At 37.4% G+C, this 21,997-nt stretch overlaps 1 protein-coding gene across 4 annotated transcripts in view; it reads left to right on the forward strand.

Annotated features, from left to right (window-relative positions):
• ITPRID2 (ITPR interacting domain containing 2) overlaps positions 1 to 17,567 on the forward strand; it is a 39,206-nt gene extending 21,639 nt beyond the window's left edge. The window contains exons 10-18 of one of the 4 annotated variants that reach the window (XM_045868411.3): positions 514 to 602; positions 1,965 to 3,176; positions 6,130 to 6,207; positions 6,287 to 6,414; positions 6,800 to 6,950; positions 8,206 to 8,259; positions 8,972 to 9,436; positions 16,057 to 16,174; positions 16,890 to 17,567. In XM_045868411.3, coding sequence (XP_045724367.1) covers positions 514 to 602; positions 1,965 to 3,176; positions 6,130 to 6,207; positions 6,287 to 6,414; positions 6,800 to 6,950; positions 8,206 to 8,259; positions 8,972 to 9,436; positions 16,057 to 16,161 — 2,282 coding nt within the window. In that variant the 3' untranslated portion in view covers positions 16,162 to 16,174; positions 16,890 to 17,567. Of the gene's footprint in view, positions 1 to 513; positions 603 to 1,964; positions 3,177 to 6,129; positions 6,208 to 6,286; positions 6,415 to 6,799; positions 6,951 to 8,205; positions 8,272 to 8,971; positions 9,437 to 16,056; positions 16,175 to 16,889 lie in introns of all 4 variants that reach the window. The other 3 variants (XM_045868410.3, XM_045868413.3, XM_045868412.3) reach the window with 3 other exon arrangements.
• Positions 17,568 to 21,997: the final 4,430 nt, after the last annotated feature.

Below are 21,997 nucleotides of genomic sequence, written 5' to 3' on the forward strand. Positions count from 1 at the left end.
ATGTTTGCATCATTTGGAATATCAGAAACATTTAAGTACTCTGGCATGCGAATTAGTTAATTTATTGGCACCTTAGTTATATTTTTATTTTCTATTAGGAAAATAATAGAACTTTTTACACACTACATTTAAACTTCTAATTTCATCTGCTAAATATCTTTACATATCTACTAATGGAAGTGGTTTACTTTGGGATTTCTATTTTTATTAGCATTATTCTTTATTTCAGCCAGTTGTCCTCCAAAGATAAGACATTAATTGGATTTACCAAAATATATTAACACTGGAACTTAATTAGCAACTGAATGCTGAGTATTTTTGATAGACCTGATTCCGTTTTGGGATGAATTCGAGTTAACCTCCTGTGCTTTGAAGCCCCATTTTGCATAAGTGATGCATATTTGTTGAAGAAGAAATCAATATGTGAATCTGTTAGGAATCATATATGTGTAATATTTTCTTTTCAGTGCGGTCATATTTAGCAGTTTTGCCTAACGACATTTCTTTTGGTAGATCATCTATTACGTACTGCAAGTCAGCACTCTGATAGCAGTGGTTTTGCTGAAGATTCGACAGACTGCCTCTCCCTCAATCATCTTCAGGTAAAAATTTCTATTGTAGTAGGCACTGTGATTAACTTCATATTTTGGTGATTTTTCAGTAACTATATATTTCAAGACTGAATCTGTCTAATCTTTATTTTTCAAATGGCAGAATAAAAATGCCAGGATGTAGATGTTATCTAAGCATTTGACTACAGGTTTTCGTTTTCACTAATTATACATCTCTCTCTGACTGAACATTAGAAACAAAGAGAGTTTCTTCTTCTTTATTTTTGGGCTTTCAGTAAACAGGTTATTTTGATCGTTATTCTGTTTGGCATTTTTCTTCTGTTTTCCCATAATTGTTTCTGTAGTTTACCGTAATTGTTTTGTTTATTTAATTAACAATAATTGTGTTACATAGCTTGCTGAATATTATGTGACTTTTATGCTAGAGTGTGTTAGATAACCCAGATAACAGGCACATCTTTATCCTTAAGGAGTTTATGTGGAACCCTTGTATGCAAAGATACACAAGTATCTTGAAAGTGTTTAAAATATCTATAAGCAAATTTTAAACAAAAGTGTGGAGTAAGAGAGAAAGAGAACCCAAAAGAGCCTCTAGGAACATCGTACTTGAGGGATACACGGACAAGAGAAAGAGACTCAGAAAGAATAATCCAGTGGGCAGAAGAACTGGGAGTTGGAGAGCCTTTTTTTAAAAGGCAATCTGTGGACATGAGCGTGGAAAGATAAGAATTTGGCTTTTTGGAAAGTGAGTGTTTGAGTGGTTCTGAGGGAGTAAATGAGGCAGAAGCATGAATGGAGATTAAGTCAATGATAAGGAAGAGGAGATAGGAATGTTGACTCCTTTTTCAAATAAGGGTGATAGGTCTTTGTGCCTTTCTCATATGGGAGTGACTCAGAGAAGTTGCTTGGCTAAGGGAAAGAGCTCTAAGAGGACAGTCTACCTCTAAGAGGCAGAAAAATCCGGGATAAAATTGTGAAGTGATACCTAGTCCTAGAGAGGATGTGATTGGACGCACAGATTGGAGGATTAGCTTTGAAAAAAAGGACAGTTTTCTTTCAGAACAGAGAGGAGTGGGGAGAGGTATGGGAACATTTGTAGATGTTAGGGAAGAAAGTTAAGAAACGTTTGTCCATCTTCTCAGTGATTCAGTGTCATGTGTTGGAAGAAAAGGAAATGGGGACCTATGAAAAATAGTAAAGTTCTGGAATAATCTTTGTGGGAAAGTGGAGGGGTTGCCAATTAGGGGCAGTGAAAAGCAGTTTTGATTAGTACCAGGGCCCTAACCAAGGTGGGAGACCCTGAAAATACAGAGGGATCACATCAGTTGGTATTTTTGTTAATGATACTTACCACTTGAGTTCTTCATCTTCCTACGTGTTTTCCTTTCACAGGTTCCCGAGTCCTTGCAGGCCATGGGGAGTAGCGCTGATAGCTGTGATAGTGAGACAACAGTCACCTCATTTGGTGAAGACCTTGTCACACCAACAGCACAAGATCAGCCTTATTTTAATGAATCAGAGGAGGAGTCTCTCATCCCTCTCCCAAAGGGAAGAGAGAAGGCAGCAACAGCTGCTGCTAAGAAAAGGCCAGATAGCCAGGATTTCCCCCAATGCAAGACTGTGGAGAATGCAGGAAACACGCAGCCCACCTGCAGCACAGGAGATCACATTACTGAGATTACTGAAACGAGTGAGGATTTGTCTCCAGCACAGCCAGGGGACCTGCTGAGGGAAGCAAGTGCTGAAAGTGATGTGGACAAAAGCAGTGAATGTGAATTTGCCCACTATACCACACACCATATTCTGAAGTCACTGGCTTCTCTCGAAGCTAAAGGCAGTGAGAAGGGCTCAGAAAATACAACTGGGCCTCCCTCTTCTGTGGACAGAGTTAATACAGCTTTGCAAAGAGCTCAAATGAAGGTTTGCAGTCTGTCTCATCAAAGAGTAGGGCGTAGCTTGATAAAATCGAAAGATCTCTTAAAACAGAGGTACTTATTTGCAAAAGCTGGCTATCCTCTAAGAAGGTCTCAGTCTTTACCAACCACCTTATTGAGCCCAGTAAGAGTTGTATCCTCTGTCAATGTCCGGTTGTCCCCAGGAAAGGAGACCAGATGCAGTCCACCTTCCTTCACCTATAAGTACACACCTGAAGAGGAACAGGAATTAGGAAAAGAGGTGATCGAGCACGATGGTCAGTCTTTAGTTAAATCCACTATTTTCATCTCTCCGTCACCTGTGAAGAAAGAAGCAGCCCCTCAGAGCGAGGTGAACCGGCCGGAGGAATGCCATCATCGAAGGACTCCTACCTGTTCACTGTATGCTCCGGCGCCTGTATCTCAGTCCGCCTGTTCTCTTCACTCTGTCCACTCCGAGTGGCAGGAGAGGCCCCTGTGTGAGCACATGAGAACTCTGAGCACTCACAGTGTTCCCAGCATATCAGGCACCACCTGTAGTGCCTTCACTGCCCCTTTCGGGTGTCCTAACTCGCATAGACATGCTGCCTACCCTTACCGAGCGTGTTCTGTGAACCCTCCTTCTGCCATCGAAATGCAGTTGCGAAGAGTATTGCATGATATTAGAAACTCACTGCAGAATCTTTCACAGGTATGAGAAAAAAATACCTTTTTTTTTCTTTTATTGCTCTGAGCACCTCTTAATTCACTGAGAAACTAAGTCCCATCAGGCGTGATCCACTTCAGCTTCATTTTCTTACATGCCTAAACTTATGGGTACCTGCCCTCCTCCTATACTCTGTCCTCCTGTCTCAAGGGAGTAGCTGTAATTAGTCCTGAACAAGGTTGATTTCTCTGTTCATAATCTCCCTCCCTTCCAGAGAAGATATTTTGCTCATTAGATAGCCTCCCTTCTTTAGCCTCTTCTCCATGGTCTTTTTCTTAGGTTGTCCCTATTAGTAAAAAAATCTTCACTCTCAAATACTTTCTCTCTTTTTCTCTGCCATTTGATTGTGTTTACCGCCTCTTTCCTTTCTAAGCTTCCCTCCCCTCAGCTTCTGTGTCGCCGTGCGTTCTCCTGGTTCTGCTCATGCTCTCTGACTAAGCTTTCCCCTCCATCTCCTGACTCCTGGTGCTGGTCTCCTGGCACAGAACGAGTCTGCTTCCACTGGGTTCAGAGACTGGAACTACTCCAGAAAAGAAAAAAAATCAGGTAAAGTGTGAATTTGAATAAGGATAGTCTGTGTGTCTTGTCACTTTTAAAATTATTGCTCTCAGATACGTTAAGTGGGCTGGAAATAATTCCCCAAAAAAGCTTTGAAAATAACTAAATTGTCTTTAGGTTTGCATTTCACATTTCCTTCCTAAATCTCTCTCCAAGCTACTTGTGTTTAGACAGTGAGGAAATGAAAATGGCAGTGTAATGTAATGATCACAGTGTTCAGCTAGGAATCAGGAGGCTTAGAATGTATGTAACAGATCTCTTATGATGACATAATAGACAGGAAGCCACTAGGAAAGTAAAAATGAAAGTTGCAACTTCTTTTTTTTTTTTTTTTTTTTTTTTTTTAGAGAGGGAGGGAGGAGAGGGGCAGAGGGAGAAGGAGAGAGAGAATATTAGGCAGACTCTACAACAGAGCACAGAGCCTGATGTGGGGCTTGATCTCAAGACCCTGATATCACAAACTGAGCCGAAATCAAGAGTCACACTCTTTTTTTTTTTTTTTTAAAGATTTTATTTATTTCACAGAGAGAGACACAGCGAGAGAGGGAATACAAGCAGGGGGAGTGAGAGAGGGAGAAGCAGGCTTCCCGCAGAGCAGGGAGCCCGATGCGGGGCTCGATCCCAGGACCCTGGGATCATGACCTGAGCCGAAGGCAGACGCTTAACGACTGAGCCACCCACGCGCCCCAAGAGTCACACTCTTAACTGACTGAGCCACCTAGGCTCCCCGAAAGGTGCAGCCTTTTTTTTTTTTTTTTTTTAAGATTGTATTTCTTTGAGAGAGAAAGAGCATGAGTGCGGGTGAGGGGCAGAGGGAGAGGGAGAGGGAGAAGCAGACTCCCCGTTGAGCAGGGAGCCAGATGCGGAGCTCCATCCCAGGACCCTGGGATCACGACCTGAGCCGAAGGCAGACACTTAACTGACTGAGCCACCCAGCCACCCCAAGTCGCAACTTCTTAAGTTATGTAGTAAAGTATATCTTCTTTTAAATATTTATTTTTCAGAGAGAGAGAGAGAGAGAGATTGAGCATGGGGGGATTGGCAGAAGGGCAGGGAGGAGGAGGGGGGAGGAAAGAATTCAAGCAGACTCTGCACGGAGCACGGAGCATGGAGCCCAGTGTGGGGCTCCATCTCAGGACCCTGACATCATGACTTAGGCCGAAACCAAGAGCCTGACACTTAACGGACTGAGCCACACAGGCGCCCCAAGTATACCTTCTTTTAAATACAGATTTTATTCTTATGACAACTGTCTCCTAATGATTTCTGGTCTAACCAAAATGTGGGTATTTCTTCTTCCTCTTTATAAATCGTAGTTAGTTTTATCTGTGAGGGAGATATCCAACCTTTCAGCTGTCATTATGTGAAACACGGGGTTTCCAGGGCTCTGTCCTGCTACACCCTCATGGTGTACCTTTCCAGACCAGCTTGTTACTCTGCTCTGGGTGTGGTCATCTCTTCTTGGATGCCCCATCAGTAGCTCAGCTAATTAATCTTCTCACCACTCCCCAACCCCGAGGAGACAGATGCTGTTCTTGACCTGGTCTCTGCCTGTCTCTCCAGTCTCATTCTTTGTGTGTGTGCACCAGCTGTGTTGGACTGCACGCAGGCCTCTAAGTAGGCGTGTGTTCCTAGGTGTCTGTTGTTACAAATGCCACTGTTTTTGTTTTTGAACCTGGAATGCCCTGCCCTTGCCTTTCTTTGCCTGACCAAGTGCTGTTTACTGTTAAGGCTCAGCTCAGGTGTCACCAGTGCTGGGATCATTTATTCACCTAATCTAGATTTTTGTATGTTTCGTCATAGCACTCCCCTCCCCCACCCGAACATTGTAAGTTTTTTCTCACTTCTCTCTTTTTTTTTTCTTACACCATGAGAACACTTGAAGGCTAGGAATGCCTTTTGTCTTCCTTTTGTCTTTTTTCTTCACTGTCTAAAATAGTGACATATAGTGGATGCTTAAATGTCTATGAATAAGTATGATAACCACTTGCTACTCTCTCCAGCCAACTCAGTAATTTCCTGTAATCTCAGAATTTGCTATCACTTCTATATTTTTTAGTTTTGTTCTTGTTTTCTACTTTCTCAAGGCAAGAGGGAAGTTCTGTAAGGCATAGATTGAAATGATACATGTTCCATATAGGCTGACTTATACCTGAAACAGATAGGGGTAATCTGGGTGGCACTGAGGACTGATTTGGTTCCTGCTTACAAAGTGAAGTGGGATTTCTTTGGTTGTTGTTGGTTATTTTTTGTTCTGTTTTGTTTTTTGCCTCATAGAGAAAACTGTATAGGTCCCAAATTCCACCTTTTTAACACCTTAGATAATTTGGAAGTAACCACTTTAACATTGATTTGTAATCATACTTCCACTTTTTTAAAGTACCCTATGACGAGAGGACCTGATCTTGCTGCTGCTGTGTATAGCACTCAGAAATCATCTGTTCTACCTCTATATGAAGTAAGTTCTTACTTAGATCTTTGTGTTACAAAGTAATTTATGTGATTTAGAGGTATAATTTTGTCATATTGTATTTTAGAATACTTTTCAGGAACTCCAGGTAATGAGGCGGAGCCTGAATTTATTTAGAACGCAAATGATGGATTTAGAGTTGGCAATGCTGCGTCAGCAAACCATGGTTTATCATCATATGACTGAGGAGGAAAGGTAAAAGTTCATTTTGTCTTAATGTAACTCAAAATATTTTTCATTCCAAAAAAGCGTTGTCACCTTTTTGGTTTTATGTCTAGTGCTGTGTACCTTTTATTTTGTGAATCACTGTAAATAAACTTAGGCATAGTGTTTTACTAATTAAACTGTTTTCACGTATTAAGGAAGACGGCGGTTGTATTCTGTTTTTTAGTCTGGAATATTTGGGGGAGAGGGTAGAGGAAGAAAGACCATTTGTCCTACTGGTCACCTGCGGCAGTTGCTGTCGTGCTAATTTTTAGAACTGGCCATTTCAGTACCTTCTAACGGCTTGTGAGAGAGTGGTGAATGTGAAATCTCCAAACCGCTTTTTTCAACCTTGTGCCTCTCATCACACCGATAGGTATGAAGTCGATCAGCTTCAGGGTTTGAGAAATTCGGTCCGCATGGAACTTCAGGACCTGGAACTGCAGCTGGAGGAGCGCCTGCTGGCCCTGGAGGAGCAGTTCCGCGCTGTGCGCATGCCTTCTCCCTTCCGCTCCTCAGCCCTCATGGTATGGCGCCTTGGGGCTTGTCAGCAGTTTTCACTTAGGACTTATGTATCGTGTTCCACATCATTCAGAACCAGTGCCTTAATTTTAAAACATTTTAATGGTATTGAGGCAAGCAGAATGTTTAAGGAACCTTTCCCACAGATCAGCTGAATGTGCAAGTTGTGATTCTTTTCTTATTTAGTATATTTAGAAAAATACTGAAGAATCTTAATCATATTTTTTTTTTTTAAGATTTTTTTTTTTTTATTTTTTTTGACAGAGAGAGACACAGCGAGAGAGGGAACACAAGCAGGGGGAGTGGGAGAGGGAGAAGCAGGCTTCCCGCTGAGCAGGGAGCCCGATGTGGGACTCGATCCCAGGACCCTGGGATCATGACCTGAGCCGAAGGCAGACGCTTAACGACTGAGCCACCCAGGCGCCCAATCATATTTTTTTAATAAAGAATAAGGAGCAATACAAAATTTTAGGAGTTTTAAAGGAAAAATGATAGTGGGTTAATATATGACTAATTAGATTTTAATCACTGCCTGTAACTAACTGCCAAGAACATAAATATATATTTCACTCAGTCTTTTTTCCCCTTCTTGCCTTTGAATAAATAACTATTCCTTTTAAATTTTTCCTTTATTTTGGATTCTTTGCCAGTCTTTATATTTTTTAAGGAATTAAATGAGATCTTTTTTAAAGGCAGAAAACATGCATACAGCCAAGAGAATAAAATACTTTGTATCACTTTTCAAACTTCTAATGTTTCTTTGAGTGAAATTTAAACTTTAGCAGTTGATTATTTTTTGGTATTATCTTTGCAGTCATGAAATACAGTTTTGAAATGTTGAAATAGTGAACTTTTCTGTTACTTGAACCACATGCTTGATTTTGTTAACAATAGATGACTCCGTACACACATATATGTGCACCTATATGGAGAAGAATCAGTAGAATAAGAATGTGTATTACACACACATATATATGTGTAGCATAGAGTGAGACTATCACTTATCACTTATCCGTAAAAGGTTTCAATTGTTATTTTGAGAAATGCCTGTTGGTGACAACAGAGAATCAGAACATCTCCTGTGAACCTTTAGTCAGAATTAACACATTTTATAGGATCCCATGACAGTTGAGAATGACCTTTGTGACATAAAAGAATGTTTCAGGGCAATAAATAGCCAATTCATTTTATTGTGAAACACTTGCATTTTGAAGAAGTAATTTATACATACATACATACATATTGTTCTTATTTTTTCAGGGAATGTGTGGCAGTAGAAGCGCTGATAACTTGTCATGCCCTTCTCCATTGAATGTAATGGAACCAGTAAGCCTCTCTCCTTTCAAATCACTGGGGAAGGGAATGATAATAACATTTCATAAACACACAATTTTCCCAGTGTAGATGAAATGTTTTTGTTTTTAAATACAGAATTGGATGGTAGCTAAATTGATTGGAAGTGAATTTGGCCCTTCTGAAAGTCTTTTGCCATCTTAGGCCACTAGAAAGCCAGTTAATTGCAGTGGTGATTTATCTTTATGGTGTAAAGGATGTAATGCATTATGAAAAGTATTTAATTTATGCTCCAGAGGAAATATGCTTTCACAGTCTGTTTCCAGGTCCTTTAGGTAGTTGGATTTGTAAGGTGACTACTTTTTGAACAAGAGTCTGATTTTTATTATATTTTAAAGAAAGTGGTTAATTTGGGTGCCAAAGCATTATGATTAGCTATTTTGTTTTTCACTAGTTACTATTCCTTAACGAGTAATTTGGACACCCATACAATAACAAGTAAAGTTTTGTCCAACCATATAATCTAGTTATGTATTTTATGGCTTTGTCTCACCATGAATTTACATTTTCCTACATTTTTGCAAATGAAATTGAGTAGTTACTAAATGAATGAATTAGAATCATGTCTTTACAAGCTAAGTGATTTTTGGCAGTAATCACAACTAGAATTTTAATCTTTTAACTACCAGTCTTAATTTCAAGAGAGAAGAATTGCAATTTTTCTGACTTCCAGGTCACTGAACTGATGCGGGAACAGTCCTATCTGAAGTCTGAATTGGGCATGGGACTTGGAGAAATGGGATTTGAAATTCCTCCTGGAGAAAGCTCAGAATCTGTGTTCTCCCAAGCAACATCAGAGTCATCTTCTGTATGTTCTGGTCCATCTCATGCTAATAGAAGAACTGGAGTACCTTCTGGTGACTCAGTGGGCAAACCTAAGACCCATCTGGTACCAAGCAAGAAAGTATTCCGAGCATCAGTGGCCCTAACACCCACTGCTCCTTCTAGAATGGGCTCTGTTCAGACACCTCCAGATGTGGAAAGTTCTGAGGAAGTTGGAGCAGCTGAAGAAGTCTTGGAGGCTGTGGGACCTAAATCTGAAGTGGAAGAAGGGAATGGAAAAACCCCATTAATGCCAACTGCTGGAGAAATGCATAAAAATGTGGAGCAAGATGAGTTGCAGCAAGTCATACGAGAGGTGAGTGAAATCTATGCTTAATTTATTTGGCAGTATGTGTTGGAGGAGGTTTTATTTGAACATTATTTATAAGATAATCCTTTGATTCACTGTATTCAGTAATTTTCAGAGAGCTTTTAAATTTTCAGAGAGCTTTCCCATTGAGCTAGCTCATGTCTATTAAGATATGTTTCTAATGGCATTTGTGCAAATTTTATACTCCAGTGTGAAATAATAAGTATAAAGAATTTGATCTGTTTGGCTTAGTGGATAGTGGAGATACATAGAAGTTGTTCAAAGATAGAAATACAGAATGAAAAGAAGGTTTACCCTGGGTGATAGCAATGTGTAAACCGGAAACATTTAACCATAGATCTAGGTTACCAAAAGGACTGCAAAAAATTAAGAAGATTAGTAGTCAACAGGTCAAAAGTTAATTGAGAAAATTAGTAAAATAGCTGTTTTGGACACTAGGATCAGGCAATAAGAAGGAATAATATATATATCATTTAAAAAGTGAGAGTACAGATCAAAATTTTTGATGACTTTTAATTTTTTCCTTTTCTTCCCAAATCACACTTTGTCTGGGTACAAAATGTAATAGAGTGCACAGGATAAAAATTACACATGTTGAATTTTTTTTTTTTCAATCTATTCTCTTAAGAGTAACTAAGGAAGAACCATAATTATCCATAGTTCTTTCCCACTGATACTAAAACCCATGATGAGAAAGGATCTTTCCATTGGTTAAAAATGGGGATATCCTATACATTTAAAAAAAAAAAAATCACTTCATAAGAGTCTTAATGAGTATGATGCTCTGTAAGGGATAAAAGAAAAATATAAGATGTGAAATCCTTAAGCTTAAAGACTAGTAGAGGGGCGCTTGGGTGGCTCAGTCATTAAGCGTCTGCCTTTGGCTCAGGTCATGATCTTGGGGTCCTGGGATCAAGCCCCGCACTGGACCCCCCTGCTCCGCGGGAAGCCTGCTTCTCCCTCTGCTCCTCCCCCTGCTTGTGTTCCCTCTCTCGCTGTGTCTCTCTCTGTCGAATAAATAAATAAAATCTTTAAAAAAAAGACTAGTAGAAAGGTGTAAATAAGACTAATTCAGGAAACAATCCAAAAATTACACAAAAAAACATGTAATATAATGTATTCAAGAATTTAGAAATAGAAAAGGTCAAAATAGGCCAGAGAAATTAGGGTCAATGGCTCCCTATTTTTAATCTGCATATTTCCAGTAAATTCAGCAATATGAACCTAATGTATTTTTGAAATTAATTTATGAGTAATATAGAACAAATTTGTAGTGGTTATAGGTCAAGAATGGTGGCAGCAGACCAGAATCTTCTCTCAAATGGGCCATTGATCCTCTGGGTCCAGAGATTAGTTCATGTGTATGAGGTGCCATCATTCATAGCTGCATAATAATAGCTTGAGAAGTACAGTAAAAATAAATACAGTTTTACTATGGTATGATATATATATACATTCCTAAAAATTGTTGTGCTGTGCACATTGGTACAGTAATAACCACAGAGCTTATGGGGAAAATAGGATTAGGAGCATAACCAAAACTTTGTAAGTGACATATTTAAAAGAGGATAGAAACCTAACAAAAATAGCACAATTTTATACATGTTAAATGGTTAAGAAATACATAAATACTGCAATAAATATGGTACTTGATCTTGAAAAATACCTGAGATTTGCTTGTGGAACTGGACTTTGGAAGGGTTGCAGCTTGTGAGGTATTGCAAGGTAGCAGAGGAGAGTAAGATGGAATCCAGCAGAAAGTTTTAATACCAGATGTGAGTAGGTGTGGCTCATGACACAGTGAACTGAGATAACTGGTAGATATTTAATGTATATGTATTTTGTGTACTGTGTTCCTAGGTTCAGCTGAACGCAGTTATCTGTATTCACCCAGTATTTCTTATAGATGATACTGCACATAAGCAGACGTGAAAGTTATACTCAAGTTGTTTCCTAATATTTCAATCATGTTGAGACAAATTTACATTTTCAAAACCAGCATTATAGTAGAAGAAACTGCATGTTTATAATTTCTTTTCATGACTTGAATTACCAGCTTCAAATTTAAAAGGTCTTAATTCTATACATTTATTTGTTCTACAAATGTAATTTTTATAAGTCGATTGTATGTAGCGGGCTACTGTATAGCAGGCTCTGTGCACGCATCTTGCTCGGTTAGGTGCAGATGATTATAATCCATTTTTATGTTTCATATCAAAGACTCATTGTTGCATGAAATTAAGTAATTATTTTTCTCCACACTATATTTATATATTAAGAAGTAAGTTTTATATGAAGAAGTAAGTTTTAAGGTGCATTTTCTTCCCCTAGAAATATGGTGTTCCCTTTAGCTTGCTTTAGTTTGAAAGTTTTCCTTGAAAACTTGACGTAATTTTGCTTGTTTGGCATGAATATTCCCTTAATGCACACTTGAGTCCTCATTTTTAAAGTTGTTAATAGGTGGTCTGATTTGTGCTGTGTGTAATTTCCAAGGAGTAAAGCATTCCTAGACCAGAACATTTTTATTCTTTGGCTGATAGAACATAGCATATAGAAAAAAGATGGTTGTTTCTTGGTCCTAGAGAAGTATTTGATCATTTATATAGAACCTCCCATAAAACAAGAAAGATTTTATAATTTCAAAGACATTTAAACTGACATGCAAGGCAAATGTTTGAGGAATTTTTCAGAATTTGTAACTAAACCTGTTCATTAGAAACTCCCTAAATCAACATTTGGCATAGTTTGGAGGAAGTTGGGCTTAACATTTACCTTTTGTTGTTTACAGATAAGGACTTACCAAGCAGAGTATATAGGTGAAACAAAGTGTTAAGAGGAATTTTGATGTACTTAAGAAAATAAACTATTTTTTTTTTTTAAGATTTTTATTTATTTATTTGACAGAGAGAGACACAGCGAGAGAGGGAACACAAGCAGGGGGAGTGGGAGAGGGAGAAGCAGGCTCCCTGCAGAGCAGGGAGCCCGATGTGGGACTCGATCCCAGGACCCTGGGATCATGACCTGAGCTGAAGGCAGTCGCTTAACCAACTGAGCCACCCAGGCACCCAAGAAAATAAACTATTTTGAAGCACTTAAAAAAATACACCTTATTAGATGAGTTAGTACAATGCCAATTATAATTTTAAAAAATAATGTGTTGATACTATCTTAGCTCAGTTATAAGGGTGTTCTGTTAAACTTAGTTTACAAAATATATAAAATTCAGGTTAGTCTTGATGCCATTCATTTCAAATCCATAATCTTTTTGCTTAAATACACATGGTACTGAATAGCTTTTTAAAGCTATTATATCAGCTACCAAGAAAATTAAATTAGACCCTGCCTTTCCAGTAAATTCTGTGACCCTGACACCATTAATAAAGCCACTCCTCAGGACGGCAGGACTTAAGCTTGGGTTGAATATTGCAGGTGAGGATTAAGCATGTTTGGCAGACACGTTCAGGGACGTTTTCTTAACTGCACGCATGGGTGCATGAACACAATGATGTCTGTCAGGTTTTTGTTTTCATCATTTCACCATATGTGAAGTTTTGAAAAAGTATGCTTTCATTATAATGTGTTAATACAGTAGAATTCTTTCGAAGGAGAACCCTGGAAGTCCTTTCAGACAAATGTTTAGTATACTCATTCAATAACAAAGCTTTTGTCAGACTAAAGGTAACCCACTTTTGCACAGATTGTATATATTGTAGTGGGGAAAAATTACACTCTTAGAATTTGCCCAGGTGGTCTGTGATGTATATAATCAGTGGCCTGAAACTGTTTACAGTTACTTAAAAATATTACTTAATAGAATAAATGAGCAAGTGCCATAGAAGCAAATCAACAGAATTAAACATCAAAGAATAAACATAGATTGCTTTTGTCTTTAGAGAGTTCTTTTTTGTTTAATGAATTTCCTAGGCTTGGTTCATGCCTTTTAGTATCTTTATTACAGTCCATATGACATGCTTTAAACATGTATTTTGGTAAATACGTAGCTTGTCTGTGTTCTTACTATAATTTCTTTCAGTGATCGCTTGATCTAATGGCTGCCACAAAGTCACGACCCAGTAGATGCCTGTTAACCCACACTTCAGACTTGGAACAGAATAGGAGAACTGCTTCTATTGCCAGTGAACATTCTTTTCTTAATCTCATTCAAGTCTGTGTTCAGCCTGTACCACTTTGTGGAAACTGCTCATAAGGGCAGTTTTCCCATCCATCCCAATAGAATTTTCTCAGTCCTAATCCTTCCATCCTCCCTGTAGCATGTGAGACTTGGGAGCTAATTTATTTGTCCATACGTTTATTCCTTCAACAAATTATTAAAGGCATTTTATTGTTTTCAGTGCTAGTCTGTCTATAATCCTTTGTTTTTCTACTTTCGTGTCAGATATTGTCTCTCTCTCCCTCTCATGCCTTTGCTCTGTATCGCTTCTCTCTCTCTCATCAGAGCAAGCATTCAGACATTTATTGAGCACTTTATGCCAGGATACATTGATAAGTGAGACCCAGTTCTCTCCCTGAAGTAGCTCACAGCACAACACTCCCCATTTGACCTCACCCTTCCTAGTCCAGGCTCCTTTTCCCTGGTGGGAACCATCTGTTGGTGACACTCCTTCTTGCTCCCCTCTCTTCCGAGGTGTTCTTGCTGCAGTTTTCTCCTCACTGTGACCTGAAGTTGCCCTTATTTTCTTAAGGTCTGTCATTCTCTGAGAAGTTTTTACTTTTTCCTCTTGTAGCCCATACTGGTCTCTTATTCTCTGTTCTTATGTTTTAGTAAATTAATACATTATTTTTCCTCTTAATATTTTATGAAACAGTATTCATTTTGTGCCCATCTAGATTATAACATCCTCCTTGGCCATGCTTCTTTTATGCTTTATTCCAGTAATGTCCGTACCCTCAAAAAATGTTGGCACCCATTTTTGGTTTGTAGAGAATACTTTTTGGCTTCTGTTTTATTTTTTGAATGATAAAGAATGATGAGAGTTAATAAAATTGCCACATTGCATGGAATAACAGGACTGGGAAGACTATACTACTCATTGTCTTCTGGTAAATAACAGATTTGCAAAGGTTCTGATTCAACACATTGTATTTGTGCTTATAATGTGTTGTGGCTATGAGATTCTGGTTTTCATATTTGTATCCAACACATACTCATTTAAAAATAAATCTGAAGTACTATGAAAGTCAAAAACTTTTCCTGATGTTTAAAATTTAGAAATATTGGTAGAAGATAAAAGGAGAAGTCTGTATTTATTTAAATATATTCCAATATAGATAGTAGGTAGCTAAGGAGCATTTGTTGCTGTGAATACTTCTGTATAAATCTATGTATTATGTACCGGTTTTGCATGACAGATTACTACAGAGCCATTTTTGGAAAGACTTCAATTGAGATGTGTTCAGGATGTACTTAGGAACATTTTAGGAAATAGATCAGGCTGACAGGAAACTGTGGAAATGTAGAATTTTTAAAAGCTGCTTGAAAGTGTCTCAAGTTCTAATTTGGGAAGACATTATCAGTTTATTTCAGGAAATCCACATTTACAGCCTTCACAAAGAGCTATTTGGAGGTGATGCTGTATCATTAGAGAGAAAAAGGCATGGATAGGCATGTGCAGTGTCTGGGCATCTGGAAAAGAAAATCTTGATGGAATTATCATTGCCCCTAAGTCTGTTTGCCTCTTCCAACAATAAAGTAAGATTGTGTATCTTTATCTGAAGCAAAATTTTCAGACAGGTGACAAGCCTTTACCATACAACTAAAGAAAAACTTACTTCTTTAGAGTTTGTGGTTTAGAGGATATTTTTCATGTTTTAAAATAAATTATACTAAATTATTTTTTCTTTCCACTTAAAATGTGCGTGTTAGGTTCGAACAATATACAACTTCTTTAGATACTTTGTTTTCAGTTGGTATAAACAGGCAATATACCGATATACTAGTTTGCCACTAATGAGTTTTCTTAACAATGAGAACACTAAGTACACTGTTGATGACCATACAAAAATAGACATTAATAAAAAACATGAAAGTGAATCTAACATTTAGTCAGTTCTTCTTGGTTACTTTGTGTCATGGAGCAAATGAAGTTTTTTAATCTATAAAATAACATGTTTGATGTTCTCAACTTAAGAATTGTGATGTTGGGGCGCCTGGGTGGCTCAGTCGGTTAAGCGTCTGCCTTCGGCTCAGGTCATGATCCCAGGGTCCTGGGATTGAGCCTCACGTCGGGCTCCCAGCTTGGCAGGGAGCCTACTTCTCCCTCTGCCTGCCGCTCCCCTTGCTTGTGCGCTCTCTCTCTCACTATCTCTCTTTCTGTAATAAATAAATAAAATCTTAAAAAAAAAAATGTGATGTTATTTTATAATGGAATTATCTGAGTTACACCAGACCACACACTGACCTGGGTTTGAGGATAGATAGACATGATTCCTCACTACCTCTCTATATTTCATGAAGGTTTACAAGAGGGTTTCTCTATGGCTTAGCTGATTGTAGGAATTAAATGCTATTGTTGTTTTTCTGAAAACAGGAAAAGTAGATTATAGTCCTATTGTTGAATTCTTATTTTTCTCTTTTTCCATTCTAGATTAAAGAGTCTATTGTTGGTGAAATCAGACGGGAAATTGTAAGTGGACTTTTGGCAGCGGTATCTTCAAGTAAAGCATCTAATTCTAAGCAAGATAGTCATTAAATGGAATTTATAGGTAAATTTTACTTAGTTTTTAATGCTTTGTTTTCTTAGTACCCAGGATTGTTTCTCTGGCTAATTTTTAATTTTTAGAATATATATAAGGTTACCCTGCAGTGTGAAAAACTCATACAGCCCTATTGGAAGTGCAAGCAAGTCAAATTTCATAATACTCACCTCTAGGGGATTATCGATAGTGTGTTATTTTACTGAAATTTCATTATAGTAAATAAATACTGGAATTGAAGGAATCAGAACTTGCAAACCAAACATCATTTTGATACCATTGGACCAAGATTGAGAATTAATCACAAATTATTAGTATCTTTCTTAATTTTTTTGTCTTTTAAAGAAAAGTATCCCGGGGTGCCTAGGTAGCTCAGTCAGTTAAGTGTCTGCCTTTGGTTCAGGTCATGATTCCAGCGTCCTGGGATCAAGCCCCACATCTGGCCCCCTGCTCAGCGGGGAGTCTGCTTCTCCTTCCCGGTGTTCTTGTGCTCTCACTTGCTCTCTCCCTCTCAAATAAATAAAATCTTTAAAAAAATAAAGTATTCTATAGGTCCATATGTAATCATATCATAATTTATAAAAAAGGATGTTATATATATACACACACACACATACATATGTGTATATACATATTTAGAGAAGATTCTCATCCTCCTTTTAAAGAACCTTTTAACACTAATATTTGAAAAATGTTTAATGCTCCCTTCTCTTTCTTTTTGAAGGTTGGCATGGATCCTATTGGCTGTGCGATGTTGGAGTTATCAATGATATACACTGGTGGCGGTGTTACTTGTGCTTCAGAAGATACTTGCTGCTGAGCTGGGCTACTGTATACAGTGTACAATGTTTATTTCTTCTACGCATATCTTTTTTAAAAACGTACATAGAAACTTAGGCACTTTGCTGACTTTATTTCTTTTCTAAACTACCAAAACTGTAGCCATTTGAAAAGCCTAATATTTATTTGTATGTCAATATTTTCCAATTGATTCCCTATATAGAATTAATTTTAAAACTTGAAAACTTCCAGACTTAACCAACTTATAAATAACATATTTCTTCAGACTAGCTTCTTAAAACACTGACCTCTATGAGGTATTTACTGTGCAATAACTGATTCATTTTTTGAGCTTGAAGCAACCAATGATTTTCCCTCCACTGCTATTAATTAGTGTCACTTCCAAGAAGAAAAATTGTTCTGTTGTAAAAATTGCTCTTAATTCTTGAGGAGGTTACTAATAGCAGTAGGATAGAATTGTATGAGGTTACCTACAACTACTTAATGTTCTTACACTGTAAGCATTGTTACTTTACCAAGACAAATGTAATTTTATTATAGCTTATGTAGTATTTTTCTTTTGGAAATAAGCCTTATGTTAAACACTATACTTTTTGCATTGTCCAGACTTCTTATAAGGAGATGTTTCTCCTTCTTTTAGACTAAACAGTAGAGTATTGCCAAAATAATGGGACCTCTGACTTGAATGGATAGAAATGAATAAGCTGGTTTTGTTTTTCAAAATGGAAGTAATTTAGATTTGTTCTCCTCATAATAGATCGTTTTAATTCAGTTTTAACCAGTGAGAACTTCTTGTTTTGGGGGGGGGGGGCGGGGGAAGAAGGTGGTTTCCTATTTGGTTTTGTATGTATTAAATAAATGTGTAAAGTAACAACGAAATTTATTAGAATTATTCCTTTAGCATTTATAATTTTCAACTCTTATTATATTTCTTTGTGTGAAATTTTAATCAAAGGTGGTTGAGATGTTAACAATATTCTTTGAAAGAATATCTAAAAGGTTTATAAATGTTTGAATTATCACACAAAGGCTGATTTCTAAAAATAAAACAATAAAGTATTTATTTTGCCTAACATCTTTTTAATAGTTTCTTTCTTTACCATGTGAAGAATTTGGATTAGATTTGATGAGTAACAAGGTCCAAAAAAATTGGATATAACCTAATAGGTTGATATTCCCTTTTCCTGGAGAGGCTTCTATGATGCTTTGAAAAATACAGTTAAGACCAGACCACCCTGGAGAAAGAGCTTGTACTGATGCCTCTTGGTCTCATCTAGTTTTGTGGTCCTAATGATTACCATCTGAAGCCAAATAAAACTTTCCTTTAAAATGTACTATTAAACTCCAAAGAGCAGACATTAAAGTATCGTTTTATTCTCTGGTCAAATTTTTCAATTTAGTTGATTCTAATATAATAGTAATGATACATATAAACCAGGCACCCCATATTAAAAGTAATACAGGCATCAGTGATTTTAATTGTTCAGCTTTGTAGCCACTTACAGTTCATTTCTGACAATACAAGATACCCAGAGTTTGATAATCAAAATTAGAGATGTAACAGTTGCAGTAATAGACAAAACCAATGGGCAGATCATTTCTCTAGTGTATAAATGAAATAAAGTGAACTTCACTATTAGAGTTTCATCCTTTTCTCCATTTTAAATCTTTGTGTTTAAAAGCCACCATGCTAGCTCCTGTTATGTAGAAATGAATGAGAGAGAAGAAGGCATCTTTTTTTATATGGGTAAGTGTACAAGTACCAAATGAAAAAATATGAAGAAGAATCATAAAAAGAACTTGAGAGAGTGTAGCCTGGGTGGTCAGAGAAGTCTTTACCAAGAAGATGTGGTTTGTGTGAAGTCTTAAAAAATGGGAAGTGGAAAGGATGGGGTTCAAATAGTCAAGAATATTAGTAAAGGTTATTCAGAATGTATAAATTGAGTTTGAGTTCCTACGTGCATGATGAAGAACTGTTTTTAAGAACCCAAGTTGTCTGTAGCTTGCACATGTGCTCAGAGCCTGAAGAAAGAAGGCAAAGAAGAAAAAGAATCTTGAAATGGTAGTTTGGAATTTGGGAGTCACCGTGAGTGATATACCATGGACAAAACTGGGCAGCTACTCAGACTTGAGTACATATTGTTCCTCTACGAACGTTCAATTGAATTTCAGTAACATTTAAAATATGCATTACATCAGTTAAGACTATTTGCTCAGCTGGCCATCTTCAACTTTCTAAAAAAAACACTTCATGTTTTTAGAGCAGTTTTAGGTTTACAATACGCTTCAACTTTTTTAGAGGACAATAAGGATGCAGTGAAGTACATGTAAAATAAGGTAAAGAAAACGTCTGGGGGATTCCTGAGGAGATGGTATGCTGCCCATGCTCCTCACTTGTCCACATGGGAGTGTGGTGGTAGTGAAAGAATAATACAAAACCAAAGCATAGGTTTTCCTTTTTTGTTTTCCTCTCCTGGAAAGGAAGAATTGATACCTTCCAAGAAGTGGGAAGAGGAAATATTCTTTCTTGTAATTAAAGCTGAAGCTCCAAGCTGTAATAAGTTATGTATGACTGATAATTAGAATCTTTTATAAATGTTGAATTAATTAGCACTTATCCTGGCTGCCTTCTAAGTGGAGAAAGTTAAGATGTCATATCTAATTAATAGTTCCTCTCCTATGTTTTTTTATTTGTTTATTACTGTTAAATCCAGCCCTTTACCTTATTCACTTTGTTCTCATTTTCACACCTGATTCTCTTTCTCACTGAATAATAGCTTACATACAGAATGTCAGTGTGCTTAGCAATAAATTAGAAATGTACTCAAAGAAACCTATCAAACAAATAGCACTATCCATTTCCTCACAAGGGTCTTTTCGGATACCCCAAAGGAGACTAAATCTTGTAAACAATGATTAGCATACTTAGAGGGTTGACTCACTTAATAAAAGTTTGCTGGAGGGGCGCCTGGGTGGCTCAGTGGGTTAAGCATCTGACTTCAGCTCAGGTCATGATCTTGGGGTCCTGGGATCGCCCTTTAGTCTGTTGGGCTCCATGCTCAGTGGGGAGTCAGCTCCCTCTCCCTCTCCCTCTGGCCCTTCCCTGACTCATGTGCTCTCTCACATGTGCTCTCTCTCAAAATAAAATATTTAAAAAAAAAAGTTTGCTGGATATCTACCCTTTACAAGGCTCTGAGCTGATGAAGATGGATATATAAAGAATGAATAAGAGCACATTCTAAAGACAAGTAATAGAGTACATTGTTTAGAACTTTGAAGGAATCAATACATTTAGGAATTAGATTGTCTCTTTTTTGTCCATTTATAAAAAAAATCCAATGGGTTCTTCAAATGGATAGAAAAGATAAGGATATTGTAGGTAATGTGAGTTGGAATGATATGAAAGGTAATGCATTTTGAAGAATGACTTAGAACTGAAACTGAGAAAAGAATGTTGCTTTATTTTAGAAATAAAAATATTTGAAGTAGTGATGAAATATTTTAAGGAAAATAACTGGTTTATCTGTAAGCTAAGGAGAAAAAAAGGAAACTTGAGAAGTTACTTTAACTATACTACTTACATGAGGAACAAAACTATAGAGAAAATGCACTTTGTAAATATTTGTATGTTCTTTTGGTTTTAGAAAACCTACATTCTGTTGTTTTGATGCTCATATTGATTTAGATTTTTAAAAATGTTCCTTGAATCAATCTTGATGTCATAAATACACTTTTATGGAATCAATAAAAATAGTATCGAATGACAAGTGTACTCAACTTGGACACTCAAATGGTAGGTATAGCATCAACAACGATGAGAATGGTTTTTTTTTGTTTGTTTTTGTTTTATTTATTCACGAGAGATAGAGGGAGGCAGAGGGAGAGGGAGAAGCAGGCTTCCCGCGGAGAAGAGGGACCGACGTGGGACTCGATCCCAGGACCCCAGGATCATGACCTGAGCCGAAGGCAGACGCTTAACCGACTGAGCCACCCAGGCATCCCACGATGAGAATGTTTTAAAGCAGTTAGAGATTAATGTTTTATGCTAAATTATTTTCTGTTCTTAATTCTAATGTGCATAAATCTCATAGTTTTCCTAAAAAAGCAATTTAGCAGGGTAACACACTTTACAAAGTAAACCCCTTTATGATTTTCTGCCTTTAAAAATAGTGAATCACAGACCTGTACCTCTGAAACAAATAATACATTCCATGTTTTTTAAAAAAAAAAAAGATAGCAGGAAGGGAAAAATGAAGGGGGGGGAATCGGAGGGGGAGACAAACTATGAGAACTATGGACTCTGAGAAACAAACAGAGGGTTCTAGAGCGGAGGGGGGTGGGAGGATGGGTTAGCCTGGTGATGGGTGTTAAGGAGGGCACGTATTACATGGAGCCCTGGGTGTTATTTGCAAACAATGAATCATGGAACACTACATCAAAAACTAATGATGTAATGTATGGTGACTAACAAAATTTAAAAAAAATAGTGTTAAATGTCATTTATTTTGCTTCATATGATACAGGAATGTAAATGCTACTCTTTTTTAAAACAAATGCACATATTAATAAAACACCTATATTTTTCCAGTGTAATTAAGCTTACAGCTAGTCATAAGGAGTGTTTGAGGGTTTTTGTTAAATAAAAGTGGTTAAACATTATATTTCTACAGGCACTTCCTCAGAAAACAAGTTACTAGATTACTAGAAAAGGTAACAAAATGTTTTAAGCAAGAAGGCTTAGTATATATGAGATTCAAGTCACCACTGACTTGACATATACGTGCACCTCTCTAGTGGTTAAGACTCAAGCTAGCTTCAAATCTGCTACCCAGAACTGGGATGGGTGATACTAGTTAGTACCTCTTTTACAGAGTTGTTAGACAAATGTAAACACACTTAGCACAGTCCTTGGCACAGCTCAATCAGGTTTGTGGTGGTGCTCACGACGGGTAGAAACAGGGTGACAGGTAAAGAGTTTTCGCAAATTAAGCTTCATATGGAAGGGAGAACATGAATTGATAGATCCAAGCC

This window comes from Mirounga angustirostris, unplaced genomic scaffold (assembly GCF_029215605.1).
Source record: "Mirounga angustirostris isolate CCGP_5_RB_7025 unplaced genomic scaffold, mMirAng1.0.hap1 SCAF_3, whole genome shotgun sequence".
Taxonomy (NCBI): domain Eukaryota; kingdom Metazoa; phylum Chordata; class Mammalia; order Carnivora; family Phocidae; genus Mirounga; species Mirounga angustirostris.